The sequence below is a fragment of the Oryza brachyantha genome, chromosome 12 (assembly GCF_000231095.2).
Source record: "Oryza brachyantha chromosome 12, ObraRS2, whole genome shotgun sequence".
Classification (NCBI taxonomy): Eukaryota; Viridiplantae; Streptophyta; class Magnoliopsida; order Poales; family Poaceae; genus Oryza; species Oryza brachyantha.
Window position 1 is genome coordinate 4,221,692 of NC_023174.2, and position 12,166 is coordinate 4,233,857.

Consider the following 12,166-nt stretch of genomic DNA (forward strand, 5'->3'; position numbering starts at 1 on the left):
ATGTGAATTTTGTGAACAATGTTACTATCACTTTATCGAATGAAGAAATGACCAAAATAATTGTTATAGATCCTAATGAGTTATACATCTTTGTTGTTGATGACTTTTTCAATTGAAATCATTTAGTATTTCAAAATGTTGTTTGAAGTTGTCATATTTTTAAATTCAAATTTAAATTGTTCAAAAACATGTTGTATAGGAAAATGAACAAAGTAAAAGTTATAGATATTGATGAGTTATACAACTTTTTTTTTTATGACTTTTTCAGTTGAAATCATTTATTATTCAAAAATATTATTTGAAGTTGCCATATTTTTAAATTTGAATTCAAATTGTTCAAAAAATGTTATATAGCAAAAATTCCAAAGTAAAAGTTATAGATCTTGATGAGTTATATGTCTTTGTTGTTGATGACTTTTTCAGTTGAAATTATTTAGTATTTCAAAATGTCGTTTGAATTTGTCATATTTTCAAATTCAAATTCAAACTGTTTAAAAAATATTGTATAGAAAAATGAAAAAAATAAAATTTATAGATATTGATGAGTTATATGACTATTTTGTTGATAACTTTTTTAGTTGAAATCATTTATTATTTGAAAATATTTTTTGAAGTTGTCATATTTTTAAATTCAAATTTAAATTGTTCAAAAAATGTTATATAGCAAAAATACCAGAATAAAATTTGTATGAATGTGGTTGTGTTAAATATATTGATGGTTGTGTTTGTGGATGAATGTATATGAATTGGGGATGTTAGGATGTGACATCGTGGCCCAGGGGTTAATAGGATTAAAATGATACTTATACTAATAAATTACAATTTTTTTTCTGAAAGCAATCTTCAAAGAACTACGAGGTTAAGCGTGCTTAGACTAGAGCAATTACGAGGTTAAGCGTGCTTAGCCTAGAGCAATTCCTAGATGGGTGACCTACTGGGAAGGCACACGAGTGAGGACAAAAGCTAACAAAATGCCCGTCAGAGATGGGTGACCTAATGAGTGACCAACAAATACACGTTAGAGATGACCAAAGCACACATATAATAAAATTTATTTTTTTCGGATTATACTCATGTGTGACGGGCCATAATCTAGACCCATCAGAGATGAGAGTCATCCGTGACGGGCTATAATTATGGCCCGTCAGAGATGAGAGTCCAGAGATAATATAATTTATTTTTTTTGGATTATACTCATCTGTGACGGGTCTAGATTGTGGCCCATCAGAGATGAGAGTTATTTGTGATGAGCCATAATTACGGCACGTTAGAGATGAGAGTCATCTGTGGCGGGCTATAATCTAGGCCCGATTGAGATGAGTATCATCTATGACGGTCGGATGTCTGATTGAGATATTTTCTCACATCACTAGCCTTTGTTTAGTGACGGGAGCCATGTCTGATAGAGATGACACTTTAAACCCGTTACAGATAACCGGTTCCGTTCTAGTGCAAACTAGCGCAAACTAATTGTAGAGGATATGGGTATCAGGTACTCATGTGGAAGGTATAACCGATTATGGATAGAGTATACGTTAGATCTAGGAGATATGGGATAGACTGGAACTGAGATAATATGTTGTCTTCTATCTCATGGCATGGTATATAATCTCAATTGAATAATACAACGTAAAAATAAAACTGAAGTTGTATTTGTTGCTTCCTTATAACCGTATCTCGGTACATAAGGGGAGGCTGGAGTGCCTTCAAAGGCATGATATTCAACACCCTTAATTCACATGGCGGAATACATCTAGTGTATTACATTGCATTTGAGGGCAAACTTATATAAATCTTTGTCTTTCGTATATGTTGTACTTTAGATCTGATGTGCCACCCCAATATATAAAACATTGACAGTTGACGCACTAGATAGAAGAAGCGATGAGATCAATTTACATATGTGTGTGATGGACCCATCATCAACATTGCTCGCATCACTTTCATGTCCTACAGATGGTTGTAAATTCGTCGCCATGCTAGCTGCATCCACCACTGTCGTTGGCTGCCTTTGCCATTGTTGGATGGTGACCTCGTTCCCACACCGATTGCATCTGCCATCACGAGGTTCATCGTCCCCACGGTCAACCGTCTTCGCCGCCACGAAGGGATGACCAGGTCCCCACTCAAGCCACATCCGCTGCCTCTAAGTGGCTACCTTGTCCTCACGCCGGCTGCTTCTGCCGCTCAACGACCTTTAATGGGCTAATATTTTTTTAAAAAAAATATGTTGCAACATGTAAGCATTATACTAGTCTAGTCTCTCGAAAAAAAGGAAAAAATTGTAGCATTGAGAGAGAAATCACATGCTAGTTGTACTGCTTCAGGATTGGCTGCTTTGACTGACTGAACAAATCCTCTCAATTTCACAAACTAGATCTATATATAATCCATCTGATTGGCCTTATAGTTTGGATTGGTGCAACTAGTTATGAATGCTCCTTGTAAAGTTAAATTTTCTGACTATTTTTGGGATCAGGTAAATTTCATTATTTGGTCTTCTTGTGAGAGTTAAAATAATGAGTTAAAATTTGCCAACTTGCCTGTGATATATGATACTTCCAAAGTCACGCCAATCTGGCCCAACACATGCACCCATATTTTTACTCTTCTGCTTATGCTTATAATTCTTAACCTTAAAGTTAAAATTGATTTTAGGGCTTTTTCACCAAAGGTTTTTTCTAGTGTTTGGCTTTTAGATCGCTAAGGAAACATCTATAAATATTTTTCACAAATTATTTTTCACTTACAAATATGCCGTTTGGCCAAACAATCACCCCATGAACTGCATTACTTGCTGCATGGTCCATTCAGAAATTGATTTTGCTTCTCATTGAACTTGGCGGCATTACGTGGTTGATGAGATGCCAAGATCTGCAACCAAATGCAACGCACCACATCGTCTGTTCGTCTCGTCCCTAACCCCTCTGACCTCACCGCCGCCATCGACCACCGCCGGCGACATACACTGTCAGAACCGCCGGCATACGAATTAAGCGGTATATTTCTAGCTTCTTTTGAAGGAAAAAGAGTAGCAATTAATACAAAATTTGTAATACTAAAACGAGTTTACATAATGCGAGTGCCCATTCATCAAGCTGCCAGCTCCCTACCAATTAAACATCGTCGTTTTTTTTACTATTTATCTATAACGAACTTGGTCCTTGAAAGTTGACTACCACTTTAATTTGTCTATGAAGTTGACCGTTTTATTCATCTGCCGCCACTTAAATTTGTATAACTTGCCACATAATATGAGGTTGTGGTACTCCCATATCAACCAAACTGCTTAATTAATTGAAGAGCAGCGAATTGGTTCAACAAAAAAATTTGTCGGATGAATTATTTTAATTAGTAGGCATGACGTACGACGTTCTTAATTGCTCTAGGGTTTGTAGCAGGGGCCCCTCTTTGCCTTCCGTATACAGATATCCTCAGACTTCAATATAATAGTCCTCCAAATTGAGTGATCAAAGGAATCAACTTTGAGCTTACTTCAACTGTCCTTAATTAACATGCATGTGCACAGGTTCAGGATTAAATCCAATGATATTGAGTCTCTCACAGCTTATGCAGCAGCCTGAATACTCTAAAGACATTTTCATTTTATTTTTTTCCTTTTGACTCAGAGTGAATTTGCTTGGTTGGAATTATGACACCAAACAAAATCAGAATAGAAAATTTGGCTTAGCTTGCATATGCATATTAATTGCTACTCTTGATCTATACTTTCAGGATTAATACGGCACATGCATGGCATTTGTTTGACCCACTGTGTACAGACACCTTGCTTATCACACGCCATGGGAACATTGGTCCAATGGTTGGCTATATTTGGTCTTATTGGTGAATACCAAGAAATGGTCTTTCAACTTGGATATAATCATAATGAAGTTGTTGTGTGAAATTAAATCCTCCGAGTGGTTAAAATTATCTCATCTGAGAACCACATGGAGTGTCTTTTATAGGCTTTATAAATTTGAACGAGTTCAAAATGTGAACACAGTTTAATTGGCAACAATGCTAGCTCAAAGTTTGAGGTGACAGCTCAAATTTAATCAAATTAGAGAGTTTCAAATAAAGTCGAAAGGTTGCAATGTTAATACATATATACAGAGAAAATATATTTGTGTTGCAGTTTGTGCATGCATTTGAAAGGGAACAATTTAATTCCTGCAAACCAAATTGGCCCTAAGGGAATTGCATTCATGCTACAGTAACACAAATATATTATATAAAACTGATAGCATCTTGTTACATTGTTAGATTAGAGATGGACGATATATTGGGCATATAACCGCTTGACAAGATACAATATTAGTCCACATATATATAAACTGAAAGCAGATTAACACATTTCGTTCATCCATTTTAATTGTTCTAATTTTCTCTCATCATGCCACCTATACACACACTAATATATATCATATAACTGAGGCTAATTAGACGGGAATGGTAAATCGTAAGAGTTAAGAAAAAAATCAATATCATATTATATAAGTGAACAAAGACAGTGGCAAATCGCCGAAGTAGAACAAAGTCAGTGGTGTAGATTTAACTATCTCTTTCAGATTTATATCTAACAACACACAGTAAGGTGACAATTAACAACAACAAATACAAGCAATCAACAAACCAAGAACTACTAATTAACACAAAAAATAAGAATCATTTCAAAATCTTTGGTGATCACATCATCGCCTCCATCTTATTTCCATCGCAACATTTCACCCTTCTTGATCCTCCTCATCCTCGCCATGATCTCGTTGAACGTGACGTCGAAGGCGTCATTCATGTCGCCCTGGAACTTCACCCTAGGGTCCTTGTACACGAATCTAGGGATCATCTTGATCACCTCCTCTCTCATGGCGGCCACCTCGTCGTCGGTGAACCTGCTCAGCACCTCATCGATGCGTACTCTGCCTTCTACGACGTCCTGCGGGTTGATGACGACGGAGTATCGCCGGCGCCCGGCATCGGTGGTGGTGGTGGTGTCGTCGTCGCGCTCGTGCCATCGGTACTGGTGCTTGAAGGTGGAGGCCTCGTGGAAGAAGACCGGGATGCAGCCGGCGAGGACGGTGTCGATGGAGGAGCGGCGCATGAAGGAGTCGCCGCGAGGCTGGAGGCAGAAGCGGGCGGAGGCGAAGAGGCCGACGAGGCGGCGCGGCGAGCGGCAGGTTGCGCTGCGGCCGTGGCTGCAGTCGAGCATCCCGCACCGGGCCGGTGGCGAGGCGGTGCACTCGTCGATGATGTGGTCGCGGATCGGCAGCGTCCCGTTGGCGCGCCGCCCGCCGGCGAACGCGAAAAGCCAGGGACGGCGGTTGGCGCGGACGGTGTCCTGCCACGCCGCCACCTCGCCGGCCGACGACGGGTGGAAGTAGGTCGGGTACGGCACGGCGAAGTCGCGGCGGTCCCAGATGTTGGACTCGTAGGTGAGCACCGTCATGTTGCCGGACTCCGGCTGGGCGAGGAAGCCGTTGCCGCAGCCGAGCGCGTCGCCGGCCTCGTCCCTCCGCCGGAACAACCACGTCGTCCGCGCGGCGACCATGAAGTGGTCACGCCCGCCGTGCGCCGCCCACGACGGCTGCGTCGACAGCCACCGGAGGAATTCCCCGGACAGGCCGTTCCTCTCCTTGGCGGTCGACCAGCAGTTGTGCCTGTTCAGCTCCAGCGCCGGGTAGAACGGTACGTACACCGCCGTCGCCGCCGCGAGGTCGCCGGTGAGGCACTCGTAATGCCGCATCCGGTTGTGGAAGATCACCTCCAACGCGTACTGGTCCGTGTTGTACCTGCATTCCATCATCGATCGTTGCAGCAGCCATGGCCGTCGGCCGACGCAGCCCGTCAGAAAAACTCAAGAACGCCGACGAGGCGTCGAGGCCACACGTATTGAATGCGCATTTCTCACCATCCGGTGTTCGGGATGATGTCGCCGTCGAAGCTGGCATTGCCGGCGGCGGCAGGGATGACGCGGCCGAGGCCGGAGTTCACCATGAGGACGCACACATGGTTGGGGTTCTCGAACACCGGCGACCCCTGGACGCACTCCGCAAGCATCTGAAACCGCGGCGGCACCTCCAGCATATACACATACCGCCCGTCGCACTTCGCCTCCGCCTCCGCCTCCACCTTCTTCGCCGGCGACGACCGCCTCCTCCCGACGCAGCTGCCGTCCGCAGCAACACGGCGCGACACGAGGACCGAGGCGGGGTAGGGGAAGAGCGCGACGTGGAAGACGTGGAAATGGAGGAGGCAGGAGAGCAGCCATGAGCCGACGACGAGGAGGCCGTAGGGGACGTACTTGGGGTAGTTGGCTTCCATGGCCAGCTAGAGCTCAGAGTACTTGGGTTACTTGGGGTAGTCGGTTTCCATAGCTAGCTGGAGGTCCGCATCCATGGCCATGGGAGGTTTAGTATAGGCGATCGATCGAGTGAGGAATCAAGAACAAGAATCGATCCATCCATTAATTGGCGAGGAGCTTTGAGTCAAAACGATTGGTATTTTATGTGACCATCGACCACACGTGTACGTACACGGTACACAAGCTGCTTAATTAATTGTATTGTATACCGTACCGTAGCATCGCTCTTTTCTTAAACTGTTACATGGATAATTAACGGTCATTCTCAGTGTATGGTTTTATAGTGTTGTTTCCTATAGTCCCACGTCGATCAAAACATATTGGAACGAATGAACGGAACATGTGCTCTCGGAACAAAATTTCGATTCATGGTTTTATAGGCTAACATATCATTTAAATGTTGCACCCAAGTGACCAATAAGTGTTTATTAAATACGTGAAGACAAAATGAATTACTCTCCAGGGAGATTTTAATACAGTTTTATAGTCTAAATAATTTGTACGCCAAGTTTCATCCCCATGAAACTCAACTCGTCATCACTCGTAATAAATTTTATGCCACATCACAATTTTTGCCTACATGGCATATTATTTAATAAAATTGAAACCCATATAAACCCTAATTGAGACTGACATAAACATTTATTAGTTAATTAAGCATGGCTAATAGTATCTTTGGGGCACTGTAACTACTGCAGAAGTTCATGAGCCAATCAAGTATGTTATGTCCATTGCATGTTGAAGCCGTAAAAATACCTATATCCTAAAATTAATGTAAGTATTTATAGGTTGTTTAAAAGAGATTAAGGTTGCGTAAAAATGGATGGTAGTGGGAGGGTAGGTGTTGATAAAATAGGAAGAATTAATTTTGAAATGTAAAGTGATGTAATAAGACAAGTAGTACTCTAAATATAGCAATAAATGCTTATATTTTGCTACAATATTCAAATCCTAGAAACAATTACATTTTGGGATGGACAGAGTAATAGTTGTTCATCCAATCAAGTTTGAGTCTGAGGATTCATTGATTTCCACATCCCAATGCTTTAAGGATGTTTTCTTTTAAATTATGGATTTTGGATTTCTATGGGCATGCTTTTGGAACTCCTAAACAATGTGTTTCATATACAAAAAATTCTGCCTAAAAGTTCATCATCTTGTCTTTTTGAAATAAGATTTTCACTTTATACAGTTAATTTAATCGACTATATCCTTGAATAGCAATGACAAAATAAGATAATCCTTTAATCTTAAAATCTTAGCTATGTTATCAAACCTCGCTCCCGCACCACAATACAAATAGAGGTAAGGAGTGCGTGTCGCAGGAGAATAATGAACCAGTTTCATACCGGTACCAGTTCTATAGAAATATAATGTTGGTACTGGTGATAACATGATGAATCAATATATATAAGTCTAATATAAATAGAGTATACAATTACGTTTTAGCTTAGTGTATTCCCTCAGTTGCAACCTCCTATCAAAAACAACAACGACAGAACTTAGCAAAGTTAGAACTTAACAATGGCAGATCTATAATTTTTATGTTTGACATTTCTTTATCCGATAAAGTGTTAGTATCATTGTTTATAAAATTTACATATCTTCGTTATATCTTCGTTATAGTTTATAAACTAGATAAGAGATATGTGAATTTTGTTAACAATATTACTATCACTTTGTCAGATGAACAAATGATCAAAATAAAAGTTATATATCTTGATGAGTTATATATCTTTGTTGTTGATGACCTTTTCAGTTGAAATAATTTAGTATTTCAAAATATTGTTTGAAGTTGTCATATTTTCAAATTCAAATTTAAACTATTTAAAAAATGTTATATAGAAAAATGAACAAAATAAAAGTTATAAATATTGATGAGTTATACAACTTTATTGTTGATTACTTTTTCAGTTGAAATCATTTAGTATTTGAAAATATTGATTGAAGTTATCATATTTTTAAATTCAAATTCAAATTGTTTAAAAAATATTATATAGCTAAAAGACCATAGTAAAAGTTTTAGATCTTAATGAGATATAAAACTTTATTGTTGACAATTTTTCTATTTGGGGATGCTAGGGTGTGACATCCTGGCCCAGGTGTTAATAGGATTAATAGAATACTTATACTAACAAATTACAATTTCTTTCTCGAAAGTCAATCTTCGAAGAACTAAGAGGTTAAACGTGGCCTGAGGCTAACCAAAAAGACAATGTTTATTTTTTTGATTATACTCATCCTTGACAGGGTATAATCTAGATCCGTCAGAGATGAGATCATCTATGGCGGGCTTTTGTATTGGTCCGATTGAGATGTGTCATCCGTGACAGTCGGATGCCCGATCGATATATTACCTCACTGACTTTTGCTTAGTGACGGGACCCTGTCCGATAGAGATGATGCTTTAAGCTTGTTAGAGATAACCGATCCTGTTCTAGTGGTATAATATTTTGTAACTATATAGTTATGTTGTTCGAATTCAAAAGAAAAATAATCACTATTTAATTACATGAAAAAGAAACATAATTAAATTATGACTTAATCATGACTACCCATAATTCACAAGGGTATTATTGTCAATCTACTATGTATCCTCTCTTTTAGGAATTCTGAAACAGGCCAAGCAGTCAAATAATTTTGATCTACTCTCCAGCTCCCATAAAAGAAGCTCCCGCTAGAGTTGGACTTTGGAGCTAAAATCTAAAGTTGATAGCCCTACCAAATGGGCCAGTAGTTGCGAGGGAGTACGGAACATTCTAGACCGCATAGCATATATATGGAATGCAAAGTCGATTAAACTGGATCATATTCATATCACTTTAACAGTTGGGCGATTGATCGATCTGACTGAATTATCAATTAATCAATCCTCTCAGGTCAAGATTAAACTAGCATCGTTCATTTGAAGTGGTTGGTTATTGGCTTCCAAGTTTTGGTTACTGAAAAAAACAAGATTTGGAGATTTCATTATTACTCACTTTGTCTCGTAACAAATTCATAACTTATTTTAGGGCCAAGCAAGTACTCGTATTTTTTGGGAGGTGGCAACGCAGTGTGTTGCATTTGGTTGCGGTTCCGAGCATCTTGTCGAGGCGAAGGTTAGGGAGAAACAAAATCAATTTATGAATGGGCCGGCTTAACTATAATGCAGTTCATGATGGGCTGGGCTAGATAGACCTTCCTTTGGAGCTCGGAGACACTTAAGTAGACACATGTTCTGTTATGGGACACTGGTGATTCGTCTTAACAGTTCTACATCGATCATCACTAGATATACTCAGTCTAACTATATTCAAGCTTAAATAATAAATAACTTATTACAATATAGTCATCCCATAATAGCACAAGAGGAGATACCTGTTTCGTCCTAAAATAAACCTATTTTTCAATTTTAATAACTTTATTCTTCGTCTTATTAAAAAATACGATTAATATTTTTATGTTTATTTGATGATAAAAAATACTTTACGTGTGACTATTTTTTATTTTTTTAAAAAAATAAATAAGACGGATGGTCAAACGCTGGTGTTAACACTAAAATTTAGTAAAATTCATTATTGGATTTGGATTGGGAAATGTGCAATCATATATAAAAATTTTATCTAGAGGAGTTCGAATCCAACAGGAAATCGCGAAGACCAAGGCATGCAACATAATTTTATCTATTAATTAGAACTAGTTTAGGATTTTCGCTTTATTTCTAAGAGAGTTAGAGTCCGATCGAGACTTGTTTGTTTTCTTTTTATTTATTAGGAAACCGTGTCATATTCAATAGGAATTAGAGATAGAGTCCAAATATAGTTTGTTATTTCTTTTTATCTATTAGGAGTCGTGTGTCATGTCTGACATGAATTACTATCCACCCGTGTGTATAAATATGTATGCGCGGGGTCATCGTAAATCATCTACATCATAATATAGATAACTACTTTCGACGCATCACCACCGTCTTCATCGAGGTTTCAACACCGCGGAACTTGGCACCTGACGCGGGGCTGCATCGTCTTGATCTCCAGCAGAGGGGTAAGTCCTACGTTCTGTCGGCCACGGTAATCTTATCAGCTATATTAAAATTGTCCCGGTTTAGTCCGATCTTCTATTTGGTTGCACGATTGCGTATCAGTTTCTGCTTGAGTTACTTCTGTATCTTGGGTTGATCTGGTCGACCACTTTGGGTGATTTACGTTGATTTGATATATGCTATTTGACATCTTCAATCTCGTACTATCTCGGTTCGGTCGGATCTATTACATTGTGTTTATCAAATAGTTTATATCATGTTGATGTATGTTACTCATTGTATTATCGGAGTACCAACCGATGAGTTAGGAGTCATCGGCTTGATAGCGATCTAGATCTGTTTAGTATCTATCCTGATATTGCTGAGCATATTCTTGAATTATCTCAGTTTGGTCCAATCTTCTATAATTATTCGTAGTAATATAGGCTAGATATTTTATAGATGTAGGTCGTTTATCAGTCGTTTATAGCCGATGATCTTTGTCGATCTACATGTTCATTGTATTTACATCAATGGAGTAGCCTGCATTATTTTTATACCAATCGGTTTGATTTACTTAGATCGGTATTTATTTTGTGTTGCATCAGCTTATGAGTATCACATGCTAGTTGGTTTTAGCCGATCACAGCACATGACTCATTGTTTATTTAATCACTTTTGTATCGGATTCTCAGCCGATCCAAGTTTTCAACAGCCGATCGATGAGTCTTTCAACTCAATACTTGTACATCAACATCATTAGCGGGTTTCTCAGTTTCCTATTGGGTCGATAGTCGATCGGCTTGTTTTACTGTTTATATCTTATCAGTTGCAAGATCAAACTGACGGGCACGCACGCACCTTTTAAAAATTTAGGTCCTGCACAGGAGCATTCTAAGAAGTGACTCCCAAGCCTTCGTGTGTGACATGTCATCGGATCACGTTTTAGCGTCACCAGCTGGACACGGAAACCAAAAGATTGTCTTTTTTAGATAAAGGGAGTAATATTTAACAAATAAATAGCAATGGTTTCGGTCCTTATCAATTCATATAAGTAATCCCCTAGCGACGCACAACTGCAACATATGTGTACCACTTACTTTTCCAAGTTTGAAATCCATTTTACTTCAGATTTAGGTCACAACTAAAGTTCATTTGCTGCTTTAAATATGTAAAACAATCCCTATTTCCCAAGTATGTATGTATGTATGTATGTATGTATGTATGTATATGTATGTATGTATGTATGTAATTTACTAAGCGTACGTGGCTAAGCATTTACATGTATATAACCCACTTCAGTACCTATCAAGTACTAATTCCCATCCTATGGTTTCAAGTATGAGTGAAACAATATTTTAAGGATATTTCTGCAGCAAAAAGGATGTATCATATACCCCAATTTAAACTACAGTTTATACAAACATACCATGCATAATTAAAATTAAAAATCATAGCAATGTAAAGAGCAAAACATGGGATTAAAAAATGGGCAAAGTCAGTTAACCTTTTGCTTTGTGTGATATTTTCTTCTGGATCCTCAATGTATTCAACTTCTTCTACTTCTTCCAGTGGCTCTTCCTCTAATTATTTAGCACAAAGAAAGTATATTCATCATATATGCAAAAATACAAAATACTCTAAAATGCATGATCTTTATGAATTAAATTGATACTAATTTTAGATATTTATTGGTGAAGGAATTTTCATTTTAGCACTTGCTAATTAAAGGTATGAATTTCATAGGTTCAACATATCATTGTAGGTATATCTAATATACTGGTTATTTGTGACATGATTCA

General features: G+C 38.6%; 1 protein-coding gene across 1 annotated transcript; it reads right to left on the reverse strand.

Moving 5' to 3' along the window:
• Positions 1-4,708: 4,708 nt before the first annotated feature.
• On the reverse strand, positions 4,709-6,321 carry LOC102710081 (xyloglucan galactosyltransferase KATAMARI1 homolog). The gene is made up of 2 exons (XM_040529228.1): positions 5,909-6,321; positions 4,709-5,789 (listed from the first exon to the last, which is right to left on the reverse strand). Exons 1-2 carry the CDS (start codon positions 6,319-6,321, stop codon positions 4,709-4,711), a joined length of 1,494 nt encoding a protein of 497 aa, XP_040385162.1.
• Between the last annotated feature and the right edge of the window lie 5,845 nt (positions 6,322-12,166).